The sequence below is a fragment of the Seriola aureovittata genome, chromosome 5, assembly GCF_021018895.1.
Source record: "Seriola aureovittata isolate HTS-2021-v1 ecotype China chromosome 5, ASM2101889v1, whole genome shotgun sequence".
NCBI classification, from domain to species: domain Eukaryota; kingdom Metazoa; phylum Chordata; class Actinopteri; order Carangiformes; family Carangidae; genus Seriola; species Seriola aureovittata.
In genome coordinates this window covers 9,112,009-9,136,154 of record NC_079368.1, presented here as the reverse complement: position 1 = coordinate 9,136,154, position 24,146 = coordinate 9,112,009, and the positions used below count along the sequence as shown (strand labels likewise).

Genomic DNA, 24,146 nt, shown 5'->3' with positions numbered 1-24,146 from the left:
ATGGGACCAGACAGCTTGACTCATGTACAAAGCACTGCAGCAGAGCCTGATTCAGGATGACATTTGGAGCGGCTGGAGTTCATGGCAAACACAGACAACAAAGACAGTTGACTTGCGCTCTCTTCAAGATCTGTGGAGCAGAGCGGACAAAAGCACTTTGGGCATTAATATGAGCACACAAGTCAGTGAGTCTCTTTTCGGAGGGCCGGAGCCTCGACTCAACCAGCATCCCACAGCAGGGGCCACAGAGCGGCAGAGCTCAGAAGCAAGTTTCTTTACCTCAGGTTTAACAGTAAAACTCAAGTCACAGCAAAGTTAAGTAATTTGATAGAAATGCTGAATTCATTAAGCCTTGGATTAGAATCAAAATCTTGTTTTAACTCACATCACACATCAGCAAAGAAGCAACACACCAGATGTGGTCTGGAAGTGAAACAGCTGGACAACCAAAGAACATCAAGTCAAATCATTTCATGCATCTTGAGCATCCAGATTAAAGCCGCTATGTGTGGTATTTCTTATGTTAGCATCCTTCAATTGGTTCTGTAAATGAATGCACTCTATGGTCAGAATACTGTTTTAAATGAAAAAGTCTTAATCACTGATGAACTCTCTGTATTCTCTCCCAGCAGACAGACAAAGTTAGCAACTAGCTGGTGAACGTTGTTTAGCATTTAGCAGCTTAAGAGCCAGATATTTTTCTCAGGAGTTGGGAGAGACCAAAAACAGGGCTAAAAGAGAGAATACTGGACTTTCATTGGCCAGCTGGCCTGAAACACACCTCCACGTGAATGCTCATGTTGCTCTGTGTCTGCTAGTTGTGTTAATTGGCGACTGTTTGTTAACATTTTTCTTTTTAAGATTAATATTTTAAGATCAAAATGTGTAAAAAATTAAATATGGTCATAATATTAGCTAACTAGTTGCTAGCCAAACTTTAATTATCTATTAGTATATTCATATTGTAAATTGTTTTAGCAGTGTTTTGATCATTTTGTAAATCTCGGTTCATTTTGTTACCATTTTCATCCCACTACATATTTGCATTCTCGTCGTATGCAATCAGCATAACGTGTATGGTGTCAGTCACTATCTTGTGCCTGTGTTAAGTATGTGTATCCTTATGCATGTGCACAAGGAACAAAAAACAGGGACATGCTCATGAAAAAATTGCTCAACGGCAACACTAGTGGTCAAAATTATAATGAGCTAAACCCACTTAAAGAGATAATCTTAGACATATTCTAGCAATATCTTTTCTGCTTTTATTAGATAGAGACATGTGACAGGAAATGCAGGGGAGAGAGAGGGGACGACATGCAGCAAAGGAACCGGGCTGGATTTGAACCTGGGCCACACGACAACACCCTTTTAAATGCAAAACATACATGCAACCACAGTCATCAGCTAATGTATCTCCCTCTCTAAACCTAGCACTAAAGATGGCATCTTTCTCTACATCAAATACAATAAACAAAAGGGCATGATTAATTCGACTGTGGACAAAGCTATGGTTGTCAAGATGGTGAGTTTGCTTTTAAATGGGTTAAACATCAAGCGGATATGGGTAGCAAAATTTAAAAATAGTTGGTAGAAGTCACATGAAAAAAAAAACAGGTGTAAATGGGCCACTGCTCACTGAGTCACTTGTTAGTTTTCTCACTTTATCAACCACACACACATACACACACACACACACACACACACACACACACACACACACACACCCACACCCCCCTGCACATGTACTTCTGAATCTCTGTGCTCTTTGACCATGAAGCGACTGAGGTCTCTGGCACTGCAGCTCCCAGGCATTTCACAAATCCGCATCAAGAGACTGCTTTGATATTAGCGAGAGCCTCTGTTCCTGAGCCAGGGGAAGCCCTTCAATAAGCTGAGTGCAATAACACGAAAGGACATGGGCACTGGCTGAGGCTGCGTCCTATCGCATCTCTGATAGAGACTGTGTCTCACACCAGTGAACCAGAGACTGGGATGAGCTGACTCCTGTGGTGTGCAAGGTGATGCGGGTCCAAATAAAAGTACAGGGATGTGTAGTTGTGATAAACTCTTTAAGTCAGGAATGTGGAATTCTAGGGTGTGAAACCAAGACGGGTTTGATTTTGATTGTTTTTCAAGCTACAGTGAGCCAATTCAACACCATCAACCACAGCACAGGGATAGAACTCACCTGCTGCCGTCTGTGCTTCTAACAAAAAACTAACCAGTGTACTTCATGGCGGACAGCTGCCCATCACTCAGTGAAAATACCAGTTTGGGTCAGGGGTTGGCAGGCTATTCTGTCTATCTGGAAAATGAAGGCAGTGTTTGCTTTCACTGCGGGAAATGTGGGAGGCAGAGGAAGTGACAAACACGAATATCAAGAGTAAAAAGTGATCGAGAACAGCACAGTTTAATAATAAAAACAAATTCCTGTGGGTGCTGCCCAGTGGGAGAGTTCGTCCTTGGTTTAAACATGCACTTAGGCCTGAATCAAATCAAAACACACTGTGGACAAGACGCCCGCCTTTATGAGTGCATGTATAATTTAGGTTGTTCACAGAGAGTGCTGTGATCAAACAAATAATTCTCATTAGGCGAAAAAAAACGGGACGACACACCACAAGAGCCTTTAACACCATCTCATTGTGCGCCGGCTGCACATTTTGCACAAACTACACACTCGTAGAAGCATACAGTACAGAGCATCTGTCAAGGATCTGTAACATAACATTAATTAGGAGTGCTTTTCATCGTTATTGCTTTCCAAAGATCTCACTATCAGCCAGGGAGCGTATTGCATAATAAATGTGTTGATGAAACAGCTGCACAATGAGCGCTTCCACAACCAAAAACAAAAAATACCAAAATAAAACAAACAAAAAAAAAATCCAACTGTTACTGTTGATCTTTATCTGTTAGAGTGAAAGAACCTACCTGACACACTTATCTACTCTGCGTTTGCGGTTTAACTTGTAAAGACGGATAGATCCACATCTTGCAAGCTAGTTTCCATTGTGCTTTATCTCATTATTTTCATAAAGCTTGCAAGTACGTATCTATGCACTGCAGAAACTGCTTTCATACAAGGCTGCGCCCTTCACCAGCCAGTCAACCTGTAGCCTGTGTGTGCAGCTGCCACCCTCTATCTCATCCAGGACACGGCTAAGCTCTTTTCTCTTGACTTGTTTTTTTTTTTTTTTTTTTAAGAGATGTGCACCTCTGGAGACACTGACCCTGTCTGTCCTGCCTGCGCCTTGAACTCTGGGGTTCAAGACACATGCCACCTCTTCACGCTCTGGTGAAAATCCCTAATGCTGGATGACTTCCAGGGTTTAACTCTGGCTTTAACTCTTTCCTGTGGCTACCCCCCCCCTTCTCTCGAATCACATGCATCTTAAAAAACCCTCCTCACTGTTGTGAAAAATGTAGGAGTGCACCAAAATCCTTTGCCAGTACTAATCTCTAATCCCTATGCTAAACAACTGAATCCAGACAGTGTCCTGAACAATAGGCTCAGTTGGCTCAGATCTTCTGAGCCATTATACCTCATCATCAGTGTAAACAAGCGCAGATTTTTCGCCTGTCCACCGCAGCACTGCGGTTCCAGCCCTCCAGTTTTGACGAGGCACATTCAACAAACCAGACTGAACCTCGTCACCTCTGCATTTCTTTCGCCCTGCCAATTCTAATTTCTCTCTTCCTCCTGACCCCTGTTCACTTCTTTGCTCCCCTCTGTCCATCTTGCATGAAAAAAAAGAAAAAGAAAAAGAAAAATGCCTGTCTCCGCCCAAACCTTTGATTGAGGACAGTGCTAAAGAATTTCCGATGGCGCTATTTTTCAAATCTAATGCTGTAATTTCTGACCTAAAACCAATGCAATTAAGTGATAAATCCAGCCCCTTCATACCTAACCCATTAACACCACATTAATTACGGGCCTTGTCAGGTCAGGGCATGAGGGTCGCTATCCCTACTCCGACTCCTACTCAGTAACATCCGTCCTTTCCTGAGGGAACCTCCAGCCTGCCTTGAGGACTCAATCAGACTGAGAGTGATGCGATTCCCCAAATAGAGAGACCACATTAGGCCTAGTTAGGAAAGTGCTGACGGAGGACTAATATCTCCTCATCTGTTTATTATGCACCATAAAGACAGTGAGAGGCGGGTTGGAGGGAGAGAACTCCACGAGTGCTTTATTGCATATTGATGTGGGTAGCAGGAGGTAGCAGCAAACCCTTCCCCCTGCTACAACTGGGGGGATACAATGTGGGTAAAGCACCTGAATTGCCCTGAGAATAAGCAACAATGACACCAAGCATTTCCAAATTGCATCAGTTTGGTCCAGATGAGATCTCATGATTAAGTCAATAATTTCAATATTCATTTTTATCTTATGGGGAGAGACATAGCAGAGCAGTGAGGCAGCCCAGTGAGGGATAATGATCTGTGCACTCGACACTCAACCCTCCAGACGAAACTCAGTCTTAACACGAGGAGCTCGTAACACGGCCGATGGCAGCGTCCACGCGAAAACACAATCTATTCAAAAGCTTTCTTTTTTTTGGCTGACGAAGACTGGACTTCTTCTTCTTCTTCTTCTTACCTTTCATCTTCCTTAAGGCTATTCACACAAAGCAATGCAATACAGTTATTCTGTCATAGAACAAGCAGTGAGGGTCTTAACTCTGAGAAAAGGCAGAAGAGGATGTGGTTTCACTGACAAAGAAGAACTGAAAAAATGAAAAAAAAAATCCCCAGAGATCGTGCGAAAGTCTTTTCTCTGTTCATACCACCACAAAATTATCAGTCTGTTTATTCTTAAACAGACAGATAATTCAGTATCATCACTTCTCATCTCTCATATTATCACATCAACACAAGGATTCACATATTCAGAAAATGTGGTTCACACGTCATGTCTAGACAACACATGATAGGTGAGAATTTACTGACAGGGTGGAATATTTTACTTTAACACTCCGAAAACCAGTTTCATATCATTGTAAACTGAATATCTCTGGGACCTTTTTTTTTTGCAATTTCCTGCTGCTTTGTGAATCAAACAATTAATCAAGAAAATAATCAGCAGAATTATCGATAATGAAAATAATCTTGAGGACACAGTAGCTTCTCACCATTCCTGACATATGCAACATGACGGTGTAGCATTCACGATACATGGCCTTGCCTCACTGAGCACAGGTCTTCAGCTTATAGCAGGTTAACATGTAAAGGCAGGTGGATATAGTGCGGCTGTGTTGGCTCAGTAATAAGATAAACTGATGTGTTGACACAATCCAGCAGATGGTGCCACTTCTAATATTTGTGCTCGTAAGACACATGCATGAAGCAACCCCCCCCCCCCACACACACACACACACACACACACACACCTGCAGCCTTCATCATCAATGATACACAGGTCATACAAAAAACACATTCTGTGCTGTGTTATCTTATGCAAAGATGAAATCAATCACATGCCAGATTATTGTTTTTTGAAAGTCCTCTTTGTATAAATCTAGCAGAAACAGACCTGTAATCAGAAATAGCATAAACTCATGTAAACAAGCCACACTGTGCCTAATACCTTCCTTGCACCCAACACCAGTTCTATTAGGGTGTAGGTGTGTGAAAAACAGATCTGATGTTTTAGATTTTGTGTGGGTTCCTCCGTTATCTGTCTGTAACACGCTTGTGGGAATATGCGAGGGAGTTCACATTTCAGTTCGGGTGATTGTGTGTGTGTGTGTGTGTGGTGTGTGTGTGTGTGTGTGTGTGTGTATGTGTTCTCATGTCCTGCTGTGTGTATGTTAACCACACTCATCCTGTATGTCGAGCCACTCGCCTGGGAACCAGCGCACTCTGTCTCACCCCCCGTTTCTTCCTCTTGTGCACTCTCTCTCTCTGTATCGCTCTCTCTCTCGCTCTCTCTGTCTCCGCACAAAAACCCTTTGTGCTGCAGGGTGAAAAGTGCGCAACTGAGCTTTCACTGAATTGTTGAAATACAGAGGAAACGTCCCAGAGTAACGTCCTATCCTGGCTTTCCTTTGTCACATATACCTTTGCACAGAGACACAACATTTCCCATCTGCTCTCTGTATGAAACAAGGTCATGGCTTGCTGTGATGAGCACAGACCCTATACATTTCCTTTCAGTTACACAAAATCAGGCCACAGAAAGCAGAAGCATGTGTGCCTGGGTGAAGGACAGTATTATTCAAACATGCAGTAAGTGTGTCTCTCCCCATGAGCAGTGAGAACAAAATGGAATCAAATTAGATCAGGAGTGGGTTTATTTTAGTAAAAGAAAGCAGGATAGGGGACTGAAGTATCGGTTACAACGCCAGACACACTTCTTTTCCTCGGCTCCTTTCGCTGAATTGCTCTGAGGTCAGAGCGCTCTGCTGAAGCTCCCATTTTTCCTTGATCCATTATTCATTCTTCCCCAGTGGAGCTCTGCCTCCATGGCAAATAGGTTTCCACAGCTACACCAGAACCCTGCCTCATACACACCCACACCATAAAACAAAGACACACACGTGCGAGATACACACACCGATCCAGATCATCCACGTGCGACGTCATACTTTTTCCGCATCCCATGACACAACAACCACAGCATCATGTGGTAGTAGCAAATTAGTTATAAGCAGAAGCAACCGAATGATCTAGAAGAGCTGCAGTATTTCACGCCTGCTGGGGGCCAACATAAGCTCATTATGGAGCTGTAGCCATGGCGGGCACACATATGGAAGAGAGGCGTTCTTTTTCCCCAGTTAAAGGAGACGCCGCTGGACCAGAGGATTTTTTCCTCAGATCCACTGGTCAGCACGTTAACGAGAGCTGTCATAAATCAGCGGAGAGATGTAGAGAAAGACAAAAAATGACAGAGTACAATACACCAGACACATGCAGGCTGAAGCTTTGTGAAGCAGACAGGCAGAACCTGAGATTGTCTCTTTTTATATCCACCCATTGCCTCAGCTGAACTGTAAATGCAAGCAAATCCGAGCATTATACCCGCTCTGTAACTAGTAACAGGCCACTGCAGATTCCACTGTATTCAAATTAGAAAACAAGGCGAATGCAATGATTGAGTTTGCAAACATCATTACCCTGGTGGGATGGCTCCTCTGGCTGTACCCATGGATATGCGCTGGGTGCCCGGCCGGTTCAGGTTGTTCTGTCCGTTGATGGTGAGAGCGTGGTGGCCATGGGCGGATGAAAGAGATGGCATCACGGGGGAACAGGGGAAGTTGGCAGTGGACAGTGGCAACTGCACCTGTTCAGCTTTGGCTTGCCCACCTCCCACACTTATGTTATTGTTGTTGGTGCCGGAGGAGCCGGATGTCGGAGACCAGAGGGAGGTCCCAGCAAAAGTGTTGCTCTGCCGCACAACAGTGAGGGTTCCTGTGGCGCCATTGTTGCCCGCTGTCCCTCCGTAGAGCTTACGCCGCTGAGAGGCCAGAATAGCGTTGGAGGCGGCTCTCGTGCTGTTGACCAGGATGCACTGCTGGCAGGAGCAGGGCTGGCCGGAACTGGCTCCCACGGGCCAGGACTGCGACTTGGGGATGGAGCCCATGATGAGCGGGTAGGCCAGGTCCATGCGTCTCCGCAGACGTCTCTTGCGCTGGCTCTGCCTGTTGGTCTGAGACATGCTGTTGAAGTCGATGAGGTAGCAGAAGCCCAGAGAGGTCAGGTCCAGCCAGGGGTGCTGCTTCTCGTAGGCGTTCTGGATGGTCACACAGATCTCCATGTCATAGGGCGTCCACGAACCGTTGTCGTTCTCCCACTCCCACACCACGCCTTTCCCTGGGGCAGACGAGGGCTCGTAGAAGTTCCTCTGCACTGGTCTCATGGTGCCTGAAAGCAAAGAGCAAAGGAGAGAGGGAACATGAGGACAATCACTAAACTGTATATGACTAACTCCACCTGTTATGCCTTAAGGTGGATCACTAATGATTAATGTGCACAAGAACAGAGAGCAGCAGATTGTGTATGTTCTGGTGGCATCATAGTAGTTAATTAACTGACCGCAGAAATATAAATGTTTCAGTCATTAAAAGTGTACTCCAGCAATTTAGTGTGTCACTTCCATAAAGATTTAAAAAAGGAATATGTAAACCATGTGTAAAATTGTAAAAATCCCTTTATTTTATTTGAATTAATTGATTAGTTCATAGGCAGAAAACAAGCCGATTCTAATTTAATGTGTAATAATGCCAGATATTTCCGGGGTTCAGTTTTACAAATGAAGAACGTTTTCAGCATTTTATGACATCAAAACTTCTAATGAGGGTTTGTCATTATATTTGACAATTAATGGAGCAAAAGAATAATCGTGTAAATGATCAACAAGAAAAAGCATCACCAGATTAATCACTGGTGACATTAGCCTGAGGCAAGATGCAGTTTTAATGTTGCTTCAGTTTCAGGCTCACCAAGTGAGCTAACAAGTGTTGAGACAGCAACTCGACCAACTGATGGAGATGAGGCGTAACACTCCACCACCTGCCTGAGGGAATATGGTTGCAAACTGTAGCATTAGAGCGGTAGTTCAATAGCAATGCAAACATAGATCGCAACAAGCGGCGGTGCCCACACTAGAGAGATTCCTCACCTTCAGAGGCTCTGATTGTGTATTAAACTGCATGAATGGCCTTTCAGAATACCCACAATGCCCTGCTGGCTTATTCTGCACTCTACTGCTCCGTATGGTGACAGGAAGGGGAGGGACATGGAGTCAGTAGCTTGTACCTCTGTCCCTCTACTGATGGCTCCCACCTCCATTATAGCACAATTACAGAAGTCACGTGGGAAATCAGGACACCTTAGCCAATCCATCTCCTCGCCACACGTCAGCAAAGGTATCCAGGCACTCCGCTGGAGACCGCCATCCCCTCCTTCCCCCACCTAATTTAACGGGTAAATGCCTCCTGCTAGGGAGGACCACGGTGATAATGGAGGGATGGGAGTGTGTGCAGAGGATGAATAGGTGTGGGAATGAGTAGAGGAGTTGGTGGGCAGCGGTAACCCCTCATCCAGCAGCCTGGTGCTGGCTCCAGAGAATAAAATGCATCAGCAGAATCAGCAAGTCTGACCTTGAGTCACTGCTGCAGACGGCTGCTAAAGGACTCGGCTTGACGGCTAATTTCATTTAGAGCTGCTGAGAACCACCCACACACACACAAACACACACACACACACACACACACACACACACAGATGACTGCTCAGTGAGCCAGCTGCCTGTGTCTCTCACATCTTCGGTCAGTCAGCCATGCACAACTTTCTTTGCCAGTTGCATCCGTGCCTGTTCACAGCTTGCTCATCTGATTTATGATAGTAATGAAAATATTAATGATTTCCCTCAAAGGATTTCAAAGTAAAACACAAATTGATTTCCTGAAAGTCAGTAATTTTATCTGTACTTTTAGCGCAGCAGTGGAAGGCTCCGTGATGGCGAGCCACATGACGCTTTATGGCTGTGTCTCCTGAGGAGCGCAGTAGGTTCAACACTTTCAGCATGGCTGCATGTTTCTGGCTACGATCAATGACAGCAACAGTCTCCTCACAATCTAGATCGTCTACACATCTGAATTAAAAAACTTTTCAAACATAAATAAATATTGATTTCTCTGAAAATTTGATGCTTAACTCTGGAACCCGAATGAAATGGTAACACGAGAGGCACAAACTCTGCCTCCTTACTTGGTTTCATATGATACAACTGTGAACAAAGCAGACATAACTCATCATATAGCTTACAAAAGGATCATTTTGGCCACATTCAGGCCTTTCTTTCATAATTATGCATTGTATCAGATAACATTGTACTCACAAAAGTAATTACTGACATCGGGGAACATGGCGATATCACTAAAATTAAGTCTGATGGGACAAATAAACATGAGTGCTCCGTTGACCGGGCAGGTTGTAAAGTAGCTATCAGTGTAGCTCAGAGATTATACTGACTTTGTATTGACTTGTTTGTACTAAAATCTAAAGAGTGTGCACCCATACAAGAAAGAATACTTTAACAATTGGGGAAATGCACTGATTTGCTTTCCTGCCGATTAAATTGATACCTCTCTCATGCTGGCAAAGTGACTGCCTAGCAACTAGCAGCTGTTTGCAAAGAAAAAGCTGCACACAGGGTTCTGTGAAACCACAAATTTCTGTTTCTGTTTCTGCATTGATTAAACAAACAAGAGGCAACATGTTCACTAGTGAGCTTAAGAGGTGCTGTTTTTTTTACTTTGTTCCACCTGTTTGCAGCCTTCACGGTCGAGTGGCGCTTGCTTCATGACAGTGCTATGAATAAGTGTAATTATTTCTTAAAATAGTGAACCATTCCCGGAAGCGGTCTATAAACTTTAGGATGTTTACAATGTTTGCCTTTGTTTTCTCTTTCAAATAATTTTGGCTAACCTGAATGTATCTTTAAAATGTGTGTAATTGTCTGACTGCTTTTTTCTTTCTGGCGAAAGCAGTGAACGTAATAATTAAAACGTTGTTGTCACTAATAGAAATTACAGCCAAAACTATAAAAAAACAGAATTATTCTTTAAATATTTGCATTCTTTTGTAGGGACTGTCCAAGCTGCTGCTCAGGGACCTTGAGAGGAGAGAGCAGAGGCCACAACAACAACAACACGAGTCCTGCTGTCCCCCTCGTGGGAAGTTTTATTCAAAACATACAGCCTGAAACTCTGCTCACTGCCTCCAGTTCTGCTTTAATTTACTGCTGTATTTCCTGCTTCTGCCAAAAAGCCGGACCTGTGTTGTTGAAGCTCTCCCTGCGACACGTCATGCTCTTCCTAACGGGAAACTAAGCAAAAGTGGCCACTTCCTGTCTGACCCTGTGTGCCTTTGGCAGCCATCTATCCTGCCCTCCCCTCTCATCACTTGTCCTCCCACCCACATTGTCCTCCAGCTGTCCTCGCCCGACAACAGTGTGGTTCCCCTCGGGTGAGCTCTAGCTGTGTGATGCATTGCCACGTCAGGCCTCGCTGTGGGACTCTCACCCCACTGTCACGCGGGGCCAGGTGGTTTCAGGGTGAGCTTGGCTGCCCTCTCACATCTTAGCTGGGAGGAAAACTTCAGTCTGTTCGCCATATGAAGCCATGCCAGTCTCCATCCCTTATAGCGTTGTTTTCCTCAGGAAGTGAAGGAAGGCCTGCCTGAATCACTCTTAATTCGAAGGACATGCAACATTAAAAACAGAGTGCTGCAGGAATGAGTCCTAAAACATGGACATTTTAAAGCATTTTAGCCTTTCTGGTTCCTTTGCCCCAAAGTTTTGGTGGTTTTTTGAATGAGTTCTTGCCTCAAATAAGGTCTTTGTTCAACACAAGCTCAAGACATTTTCACTTTTTATTCTACAACATAAAATACATCAGTAAATACCCCAGTCGTGATTTCTTTAAGCTTTTATGTGTATTAAGAAAGGGTGCTTTCTAACAAGTGGCTAAATGAGACTATGAGATTGTCGGGGAACGCTAAATGTCATTGTCAAAATGTCAATCAAGTTAGACGTTTAATGGTGGGGACGTTGAAGTCAGGTGACCCTGCTGCAGTTCGTTTATAGTCTAACATTAGCTTTTTACTTCTGGCGATTATATCTAGGCTTCAAAAATCATATAAGTGGTGTTCATTTGTGAAGATTATCCCGCTGAACAAAATGTGCAAGTGTTTGTCAGAGTTTATTCTCTGCAAAAATCAAAAAGCCAATGTAAAACTCCCATTGGCTTTTTGTCGAGGGAACCAGGGTGATGCTAACTTCTGGGTTGGCGTACAAAAGTACATCATCCCTGCAGCACTGTATGGCAACATCCTTGACTGCCCTCAGAGTCCCACTGCAGGGGCAGATAACAGACTGGCAAATTGATGCTTTGTAGTAAATATTGGTGGATGCTTTTATCAGAACTGTTAACAAATGCAATTCATATACATATTGTTGATTTTTTAAAGACATACAGTGCAGCCTGAATATGTAATTTAACTTCAAAGGAGAACTCCAGACAACTTTAATAAGTCAAAATTAATGTCTTTTGACATTTTTTGCTGTACACAAAACTTGATTGTTATCATCTACCCTTGTACGCTGCATTTTCATAATGACATAACTGATAAGGAAAAAAAAGGAGTGAAATTGTGGCTTTGACATTGAGGGACCAAATCCACTCTCACTAGGGCTCATCTAGGGAGTAAAATTGCTTCACTCCACACAGTGAGCAGTAAATCCTATCTAAATCTGTCACTGAGGTTATTGATGTGTGTGTTCCTTCCACACTAACACCTCGGTGGCCACCCAGGAAAGTGTGATGAGAAACCTTAATGGAAACTGTCGGTGACGAACACCTGATGTGTTACCAACAGGTAACACCTGAGCAGCTGCTGGAAAACGCAGGAGATTCAAGCTTAGTTGTCACAGAAACACTGAGGAAAGTTTTTGTTGTCATGGAAGCCGTCCCTGGAGTAGGAGGGAGGGTTGCCCATATGTGAACGTTCCTACTACTCCTTTCCCTGAGCACAGCGCCAACAGAGTCAACTCCTCCTCCACTTGCTCATCTCATCTGCTGCTGACGCCAGCTTTCCCCTCGCTCTCCACCGTCTCTCCTGGCTCCTCACCAAGGCTGTCGCGCTGAGCCATTCTTCACATTTTCCACTCTGTCACTCACTGGACCCCATCCTGCTCTCACACAACGCTCAACTCTTGGACAGAGTAGTAGAAATCTGTGTTACTGAATTAGAGCCTGCATCACCTTGTAGTCAATGCTCTTCCTCTTGCTGCTACTGTGGGAGGAAAGGCAAGACGAGAAGCGCCAGGATCAAGCTCTAGAATATATCCTTATAATTGACAAGCCTTTCCAATTTCCCCGGGGCTGCGTTGAGCCTATTAAAACATAGTGCTGCATTTTTCCTTTTAACTACAGAAGGAGAGAGGCCAGTAACAGGTCCAGCATCATACAGCTCAATGCTGCCTGAGAGGTATTTAAAACTAACTAATCTATGATCTCTGCTGGAAAACAGGCAGACCTGCACACACAAACCGAGAAACTAATGTGAACAGTAACATCCCATTCATTTAATATTACCTTTATATCTATGTTACTATTAAATTATAAACACTGGTGTTTGAGTAGTGAAGAAAACCACCTTAAACTAGGGCTCCTTAAAACATTACTATTAATGATTTCTTCCATTTAATTAATAGTGAAAAACACCCACTGCATGTGTGCAGAGCCCAATGTGACTTCTTCATATTGTTTGTTTTGTTCGCCAACAGTCCAAATTCCAAAAACTATTCAATGTAAAATGATATGACAGGAGCAGCAAATCCTCACATTTCAAAACCAGAGATATTTATCTCAACAATTATTTCAGAAATCAACATTGCTGTTTATTAACTATTCTGTCCATCAAGTACCTGAGTAAAGGGACAATCCATCAATTTTACACATCAAATAAGGTTTATTCATCACAGACAGACAGTACTATTTAGCCTACAAACACAGTTGAATGATTTCAAACCCTGTTGGTGTGGTCAGGGTTATTTCAACTCAGGCTTGGAGACTACACATGTTTTAGCAGAAACCCTTCTAATGAAAGATGCTGCTGAGTTGCATTATGGGAAGTGTAGGGTCCATTGCTTTAAAGCCTTGACCAACTAGGAAATCTCAAGCTCTGCTGCTTCAATTAGGCAGGTCTTTGTTAAATCTACCTGGTACATTGATACTGGTGACATACAGTGTATCGGTGGCATTATGGTATGTGGTATGTAGGGGTGAACAATCAATCAAAATATTACCGAAATCGCAATATGGCCAAGTGCAATAGGCTATTCAAATCGCAGGAGCTGCAATTATTTTTTGTTTTGATTAAGTTAAAATGTGTCACAACCTACCATTAATGAAGCGTTGTGTTGCTATAGAGACGCGCTCGGCCAACAAATCATATTCTCCATAAATTAGGAAACATGGTTTTTTTGCCCAACAAAAATGACATCATCACTGTTATATTTATGTTTTTAATTTAATGAAAAAAAAAAGATTTTCTCTGCACATCGTTCAGTCCTTGTTGTAAACGATCTTTTTGTCTCAGACAATTAGTCAGACATGGATGACATGAGGCCTGTGTCCAGGACAGCCGCAACACACACTCAGTGTGTAAGAGCAAACACTATCTCCATTGAATCTGGATTGACAAAGGAGGTGGTGAAACAACAGAAAATGTAAGAGCTTCCCCCCACTCTCACTAATTTGCAGCATTTCTCACCAATCACACAAGGAGAGATTCATCACATGAGACATAAGAACATCAATATCTTCTTGAGCTCCAGCTGCAGAGATGCAGCCACAGCTTGTCGCTTCTGTGAAACACGACTCCCTTTTCAGTGGCTTTTTTGTTTTGTTGAACAACAAGGCAAGGTTCACCACAACACTGTTCCTGCTCTACACTTTTAGCTTACCAGAAAACCTTTTATATAGTTGTTGCATTGTTACTGATCTCTCTCAAGCTACACAAAGCAGACGGGCAAACCTTCTCTAAAGGGCTGTTGAAAGTCGTTCTGGGAAACACAGAAAATTGCTAATTTAAGTAGAAGTGAAAGGAAAAAGAGTACAACTAAAAAAAGACATCAGAGTGTGAACTAAACTTTACAAACAGATGACTAACTGCAGTTTACCAGTATCCGAGAGTGGACTTTTCCTTTTAGGACAGGTTCACGGGGACAAAGGTCCTCAATCTGGGGATACTGAGCAGGACATTTTACAGTTAATAAACTTGTCGGTGCTCTCTGGTGGAGGAACTATGTAAAGGTGACACTGTCTTAATTACCTCAAACCTAGTTTGGTATTCCTGTACTGCAGTTTCTTGTCACTTATCAGCTGCTATATCTGTAATAAGATAATACTGGTCTAGATCTAATTGCCATGAAATTAATCATAACTTTGGTGATCCCCAGACTTTTCCTCTTTGTTGTCCTCCACCAGCAGATCAAAGTTTCCACTTATCCAGCGAAATAGCTAATCCTCTTCAGACTGGCTCAGAATGAACTGTAATAACTTTGGTTGTTTTCATATAGCGCCATCATCAGGTCAAAATGTTTCTAATTATCGAATGTTAGCATGCTAACATGCTAAATTAGGAGGGTGAGCATGGTGAACATTATACTTGCTAAGTATCAGTATGCTAGCTATGACAGTATTAGCATGTTAGTATGATGAAATTGTAAAATCCCATCTTTGTCATGTTTTGGGATTTGATGAACTGGACTTCCTGGATTAGATCTCATTGTTTCACTGTTACCTAAAACAACACGCCTCCACCAACGCAGCCCCCTGCGCTGTTTTAACACAAAGCTGATTTTGGTCTGAATTCCCGCCAATTGTCGCGTGTTGAAGAATTTTTCCATCTTGATCGCACCTCCCTCTCAACTTCATAACACATTTAAACAGCACAGGCATCCACAGACTCGCTTCCTGTCAAAACATGATTTGGCACACAAGTTTTTCTTTTTCAGTCAGTGGAAGTTGTTCTTCATTTCATTTAATAGTTAATCAACTTCTGTTCAAACAAAAGACCTACAGAGATGTAAGCAGCACAGCGTCAGTGCAGGCACAGGCCGGGAATTAACATCATACAGCCTTCATAATATCCTACATATGAATAGTGAACGCATGATGAATATGCTAATAAATTCTACAGTATGGGGGAAATAAAATAATTGAAGCGCGTTTGATCTTTTCACATAAACCCTAGAGCACAGCATGAAAAAAAAGGACTTTCATCTCTCAAAAAAAGGCCTTCACAAACAATAAACCCTAGCTGGCTATTAGAGATGATAAAGAGACAGAATACTGCAGAGTGGTTGAAAATGCACCACAGGCGGAAACATCTGGCTCAAATCTGATTTTGTATGAATATGATAAGAAGTGAAGTCTCCGTTTAAAACGCATGTACCACTGAGGCTTTAGATGTAAAAGCTCTCCCGCTCCAAAAGGTGTTGTCATACCTGTACATCAAAGTCTGAGACATCTATAAGAGCATTATCTGCTCATTAACAACTACCCAGAGATCAGAGACCATAATAATGAGGATGACAGTCTGGCATTAAGCTGGTTTAACAGCATTATATGTTACAATATCGCGGCTCCCCTGCTCCACTCTCACAAAATCACACATTGAAGCTCATTTTCTATACCGAGATGACACTTTCGTTTTCCCAGAATGCAGTTCTTTATAATGAGCTGGAGTAGTGAATAGCGACTTGGATTCCCCTAAGAGTCCTCGTCTCTTTGTAGGCAAACGTGAGGGATGAACAAAAGCGGAGGAGCAGCCACTGGTTGGGAGATGGAAGGAGAACCTGATGGAGGAGAGAGGAAAAGGAAGTATGGGAAGGAAGAGAGGATAGGAAAGGAAGGAAAGGAGGAAGAGATGGAGAGAAAGAAAGAGAAAATGGGATTAAAAAGGAAGAAAGAAGGTGGAAAGGTAGGGAAAAGGACAAAAGGAAGGAGGAAAAGATGAAGAGGGAGGAAGGAAGGGAGAATGGCAGGCACTGATGAAAGGTGGGAGGAGAGAAAAGAGAACGAAGAGGGGGGAGTAGACTGGGGGATGGAGAAGAGCCAGACAAACGGGAGGAGGGAGAAAAAGAAGAAGAAACACTATGGGAGTATGCAACGAGGAAGGGAGTGGATACTGAAGGACGCATGTGATGAGTGGAGGTTTTCTGCCAAAGCACAATAAAAAAAAAAAAAAAGAGAAGATGTCTCACTTCTGCCTGAGCTTAGAAAGTGAACACTGCAGTAAAACCGGTCCCACTAATACAGTTTTGCTGCCAGCAAGACAAAGTGGTGAGGAAAAGTGGCTGAACTCCCACTGCAACCATCCTCATCCTCAGCCCCTTCAACTCTCCAAACTCTCCCACACCCCAGCCCGGGGAGCTGGCCAGTTACTGTGCACTTGTGCAGAGTTAGCAGTTACTGAGGTAACAAAAAAAAAAAAAAAAAGACAGAGTGGATAAAAAAATCTTGACAAAATGAAGTTATAGTCCTGTCCACCTGCCAGCTGCCGTACTGCAATGAAGCAACAGCCCCTGAAACAACCTTCTGAGTCTGTGGATGTCGTGACCGTCCTCAGCTGAGGAGCTGCCAAGGGTGCTCTCTGACTCACTCCGTGTGCGTACAACTATCAGTTCATGCACAGGTGAGTGTGTATATCTGTGCATGTGGGACACGCTGTAGAGGTGAACGCAGGGCGCGTGCATATGTGTGTGTTTCAGTGCACAATCGCTTCCACTTCACACCACTTCAGCCTCATCAAGTCCAGCAGGACGCTCGTTAGCGTGTCAGCGCCGTGCCGTGTCGTCACTAGGGCAAGGGAGTAGGAGGCACAGCTTCAGGCATGGCTACAACACACACACACACACACACACACACACACACACACACACACACACACACACACACACACACACACACACACACACACACACACACACACACACACACACACACACAAAAACGTGCAGCCTTGGCTTCACATGGCACAGGCCAGCACTGCCAAGGATCAGTGTCAGGGTTACAGTAAAACAGGTTTCTCGTTAGCAGACTCACTTTCACACATGGACAACTAAATCCTGCTATGTGAACGTCTCCAGTTAAGACAGCAGATCTGTCTCATGAACTGAAAAAACTGAAAACAGAGATGTAATTTGGTCGATGCGGCTTTTCACAGTGTTTCAACGTTCCCTTCTAAGGTATGACACTTGTTAATTTTCTGGGATTTTTGCCTGCTTATCCCCCGGCACTTGAGAGGCTTATTATTTTATCACAACATTTCTTCCCATCTTTGACAGCCGCCAACTGATGACTTCTCATGCCTGTGTGCTATAGAGCTCTTTTATTTTGGCATCAGTCCAATTTGAGCACAGTGCTGCAAGGAATGCTGCATGTTAAAAAACTTTAATTAAAAAAAAAATCTGCACTGTGAAATGTTAAATTTACAGTTGTCTGATGCACTGCATAATTTCTCTTAAATGTTTAATGCAAAATTTGCATTAAACATTAAGCTAATATTACCCATTACTTATTTTCAAAAAGTAGATTGACCTAAAAAAAAGTTTTCATGCACATTATAATTACGCCACCCAAATCATCATAGGGTGTAGAAAACTAATAAGTACCAACTTGACCAACAACTACAGTTTTATGACCACACTTGTATTATATGTCACTGTAAGCAGAATTCAGTTCATATGAATGTATTAGCTAAGATTTCAATGTGGAAAAAATGTTGTGGACTTGGACCTTTCAAGTACAATAGTCACCGTTTTCATTTTGAAATAATTTTAAACACGTACGTTAAAAGTGCCAAGAATCATCATTAAGAAATTTCTTCTAGAAAACCAACAACAGATTTGGGTGGCCTATACTAAAATACAAACAATTATAGTTGCTGGGCAAGATCAGATCTAGAGCACTCACATCTACTTTTATAAAACTCTGCTACATCCGGTTATTCTGAGCTGAAGAAAATTGTTATATACAGTACTTTGTAAGTTTACAGTGTTGCTTTGCTTAGTTTGATTTAGTCTGCTATGATATAATTTTATCATGTTATCTTTGTACCAATTTCTGATTCTGAGTATGCTTTAATTAAAAAGATAATATAAATACACAATATAATATGAATACAATAAAAATAATCAAAGTTTTTGTTGTATAAAAGGTCAGTCTCATGTAATGCCACCTCAAATAGTACAACACAGACCATTGCTTTGATAAGTTTCATTACTTTCTACGTGATTATTGCATATATATCCCATACAGTACATATACATAACCACTGGAAAATATCCGATATATTGTATTGCGACATCAATGTGATATCAGTATAGATATTGCAATGTTTGTGAATGATTCTAAACATATCACTTAGCCCTACAACTGACCTTGCATCAGACCAAACCGCATTGCTCCTCCCTCAGCTTAGCAGGAGAAAGTGACACACACACACACACACACACACACACACACACACACACACACACACACACACACACACACACACACACACACACACACACACAGTTCTCACACTCCAACATGATGCAGTATTTATCCATGACAACACAATATCTCATGTCAGCCGTCACACTGCTACGACAGACTGTACGTCTGTAGAACCATTTGGCGTGCTCAGCAGAAAGCTGATTGATACCACGTCAGGAGGAGACTTTGAGGAATAGCCCATGCGGTTGTCCACTGGATGACCTCTGCCATGCTGTACATGCAACACTAACTGCTACATGACTCGATCAAGAATAAATCACATCCTGTGAGGTTTATGTATTCTGCACAGTCACTGAACTCAACCTGGAGTTACCAAACAAAGGCAACATAGGTTCAAACCCTAATCAACTTCTATCTCTTATTGTGTCATCAAGGCTGTTCGAGAGGCACCAAGAGGGAAAAAACTGCTCAGAATATTACATACGACAAATAAAGGGAGTCTGACTCATTGAGATGAACAGCGTGCATTAAATGAGTTTGCTGAGACAGACTTTTACAACCCACTTCATGGCTGTCTGATGCAGTCAGGTCTTATCAGAGGAAACGTCTGGTTACATTAGAGCAAACTGTCACTGTGCCAGACTACACTGGTCAGCTCTGATCAACAGTAAAATAGACATGGTGTGAGAGAGGTCAGGGGGCATCTGACCACCCTGCGGGGAGATAAATGTTTTATGAAGCACACACTGTGATGAATTTACCAAACACAACTTCGCCTTAAGTATGTTCTACTTTCCCGATGAGTTTTTATTATTAGGCCCAGCTCTTTTCCCTGCTGAGTCACAAGTGTAATCACATCTCCTCTGTGTTCATACCTCAAAATGAATTAGCATTAATAGCTCATCTTCATAGCTCAGTTATTTTTACTGTCATGTTTGCATGATGTGCACTTTTCCTAAATTTGACTATGCAGTCTATTAAGAGGAACAGAGGATATTCAGGGAAACAACTCGTGCTTGTCGGGGCTAAATGTCAGAAGCTGGAATAAAATCAGGGTCGTGTCCTTATTGCAAAGTTGGTGTTGGATCACTAAAAGCCTTTATCGAGCTTAAAGCCTGAACAAAGGCCCAATAAGCTTTATCAAAGCACAGAAGTGTACTACAGAGGTATCACAGTGGTGCGTTGACTTTGGGAGTCAGAGCCTGTAGATAAACTCATTTCACCAATCCACTTCCAAGGAGTCATCAGCTCCGTTGTATTGAAGGAGGAGGAACAGGAAGCTGCTGAAATATGAATAATGGTCTTGCGGGAAACTTTGCATTGTGGGTAGACACCTACTGTTGCCCTACTGATATCGCGACACAATGAAAGGTTGTTTACAGTGTAGTATCAGTGCAAGCAGATGACTTCGTGCTCTCCAGGCTTTAATAGCTGCAAGACATGTACATCATTTATATGGAACTATGATGAATAAATCATTTATGATTTTCTGGAAAGGCTTAATCATTTTATAATACATGAGGGTCAACACTGAAACTGACTTTGTGGGAGGGATGGGATTATGGGGCTTAAAGTGATACACACATTACCCAAAATCAGCTGCTTTCAACAACCTACCCCAAAGGTCCAAAGCTCTGAGGCTCAGCCAGAGTCAGTGCATTTAGCCGTGTTTTGGCAAAATGATGACTGTTTGGATCATACTGACCATACAACCGGATAGCAGAGAAGTAGATTATGCTGCAGGAGCAGTTTGACAAGTTTCAGTTTATGCTTGATTTTTTTGGAATCTACTGTAACTGGCAGAAATTCAAGCTGACCGCAGGACAAAACTACAAAACTAACAGCCACAATTCAAGCCAGCAGGGGTGAGTGTTTGATACTTAAAAGCTTGTGAATCATTTTAAAGCCCCCCCCCCACTCTATAAATGTGAATTGCATATCATTACTTCATTCGGATGTTTTGAGTTTCACTGCGCAGAATGATGCATGCATGTCTGTCGTTTAACACCAGAAGGTTTTTACATGAATCTGCTGAAAGGGGAAAGTGCCTCTGAGTTCACCTTAAATCTGAATTCAGCATGTATGTAGGAGCCAACACGTCCTACAACCTACCATCGGATACGACCCATAGTAGTACCTGACCTTTGTCGTCATGGTAACAACACAAGTTTAAGGTTGTGGAATGGTCATGGATAAAGGAAATAACATTGGTATCACATGGTGTCCAGTCTCCTGCACTGTCTCTCAAATGTCAACAGCAAAGCTAAGACAAAGCAGAGAGACTAGCAACTAGCAACTGACAACAAGGGGTGGAGACATAAACGCTCCATCTCGCCTTTTTTTATTTATTTTCTATTAGCTTGCCACTTAACCACATTAGTTTTCAAGCTTTCAGTGAAGTGTAGCACACGCTGTCAGTTGGAAACCTACAGCTAACAAAGTGCATCTGGACGCATCTTGGGTTTTTAATGCACAGAGCTAATCACAGTTATTATTCCTGCAGTGAGTCTGTAAGTACTGTCACACATAACTGGAGACAACTGTTTATACTTAATGAATGAGATGAATTAATGCCTAGCATTTTTATTTCATGTTTTATCATAATCTGAAGGAGGAGGAGAAAGATGAAAACTTGTTTTCACATCTGTCAGATATACATCAGAGTTTTTTACAATTTTATATTGGCAGACTGCTTCTTATATGTGTTATGTCTTTCAGCTAATGCAGTTTGTTGTGTTGACAATTTCTTTGTGTTTTTGTTTTCCTTTTTATTTTTTTCTGGAATAAAAAATGTGTTGTTATCAAAAACACAAAAAGTAAGTGGTAAGAGTGTGGCACCTTTTTTTTTATTCACTGGTTCACACTTGACTGAATGCATGCATGCATTCAGCCAGAGAGAAGACATTGAACTCTGATAAAGATTCACCTGGAAGCAGATATAAATCCTTAGAAAGTTTGTAAGTTCTCATTAATAATGCAACGTCTGAAAAAGTGATGGTGTGTGAGCTGCTGGAGGTTGGAGGGGTCTCTGCCAGCCAAGAGCAGCTGGCAAATAATATTCAGCTCACAGGCTACTGCAGGATGTTCCTCACACCGACCAGTCACAGGACCCGGACTCTCACCAGGAGTCATGATTTAGAGGTGCTTACAGGTGACACAGAGGAAGCAGAAGAGGGGAGGAGGGTGAGACAGAGACTCACATTGATATTCCGTTGAGCAGCCGGGCTACGGACAATCAAAATAAGTGATTGTTTTGCATGTGTGCACATGTGTGCTCGTCCCATGCCTTGTAGCAATAATTCTTCCTCGTGTTTTCATCAGTTCAGACAACCTGAGACCGCAGGTTCAGAACACAGACTGCTCTGTACAAAAACCGGAGGAAAGACAACACCTGTACCTACAAAAGCCCCAGGTTTGCTCAATATCATTTGGGTCTATTATGTAATATAGACCCCTTATATATTTAAAAGGGATCCTGTGTGAAAATCTAATTTTAAGACCTGACATGTTTTAGTTCATAATGTGGTTGTTTGTTGTAAAGTTTCATCCAACTGTCTTGTTTTTATTTCTGTCAATTAATAAACAGAAAACCTCATCAAGGTAGTATTATTCTATCATAGAAGTACTATAAGGCTGCAACCAATTATTCTTTCATGAGCAACACCTCTGACAATTACCTTTACCTTACTAATAACGATTTTTCAGTCAATAAAATGTCAGAAAATTAAGAAAAATGGCCATCATTATTCCCTGAAGCCTAGGTTTTTGTCTGACCATGTAAATCTCAAACATGTGGAGTTTACTCGGCTCCTGCGTGCATGGGGAAATAATGAAAATGCTATGTATAGTGGTTTATGTGGCCATGGGCACTACAGCTGCAGTTAGTACTGGACCACCTACTGCATTACAATACAGCTGACATACAGTGTAAAGGCTGCAACTGCTGCACATATTTATTATTAGTAATTAATTGTTTACTCAATTAATTGAAAAAATGTCAAGACGATTACAAGGTGTCCTCCTGAAATGGCTTGTTATATAGATATTAAATACACAATAATATCATAACTCTTTGAGAAGCTCTCATCAGAAAATGCCTGGCAGTTTTGCTTGATAAACGACTAATATGATTGTTTTGTTTCAGCCCTAACTGTGACATACAGACCTGCAGTCCATAGCCATGCTGGCGGCTCTGTGAGCGCTTGGGCAGACACAGTAGAGAAACCGTATAGAAACTGATGTGGCAGGTATCTCCATCTTAATTTATCCCTACATATTTTTTTATGATTGACAAATTAGAATCAAATTACATAATATGGCATATCTGTTCATCTTTTACAAAGGGTTTAACCTGAGCCATGCCAGACAACAATTATAGCATCATTTCACATCCATACAAGGTCAGTAGTAAACAGCTCGGAATCAGAATCATATCGAGAAGGAGAAGATGGTATCGTAACATCTCTAAAAAGTACGATTACAGCTGATGGGAATGTCATTAGCATGCAGTCCTGCAAGATAACCTTCCCTGTCTCATTTAGTATGCGTTTCTATTCATTTTAATTAAACTATGTGGAATAAATAAAGTTGTGTTGTAGACAGCAGAGAGCAAAGTCTCAAAAGTATTGTGCCAAAAATCCCAAAATGTAATGAAAGGAAAGTTGCAGCAAGTGACTGTAAGTGTTTGAGTAAAGGGCTCATGGTGGAGATATGACTCCTACTTGTGTGTTCAGTCTTATGGAAGATCTTTTTTTTTCCATTACAGTAGCTTAAACTGGAACAATGATGACTGTCTTACCACTGAGGTGCTTTTGAGCAGGCCACCCCAGTTTCGGCTTTAGCGATCCGTCATGCCTCTGCTGTGCTAAAATGGGGTAAGAGTCCTTTTTCTTTTGTAAAGTGAGGGGGAAATGCTGAGACCAAAACACAAAGTCTCGCACAGAAACACTGTGTTCACTGAGACTGATCAAGGGAGCTCTGAGCTTGGCTTAATGCAACCGCTGGCAGCCGAGTTGCGTCAGTGCAGCTCTGGACTCAGTCAAAAGATCTTTTCAGTAAATGTTAGGCCACATTCTCCTGTAGATCAAAGACACCCCCCATTTGCTACAACAGGAACACTCTGTC

The 24,146-nt window shown here is 42.4% G+C and overlaps 1 protein-coding gene across 1 annotated transcript in view; it reads right to left on the bottom strand.

Moving 5' to 3' along the window:
• Positions 1-24,146, bottom strand: part of dtx1 (deltex 1, E3 ubiquitin ligase) — a 45,504-nt gene that overhangs the window by 12,491 nt on the left and 8,867 nt on the right. The window contains exon 3 of the mRNA XM_056376695.1: positions 7,122-7,869. Coding sequence (XP_056232670.1) covers positions 7,122-7,869 — 748 coding nt within the window. The remainder of the gene's footprint in view (positions 1-7,121; positions 7,870-24,146) is intronic.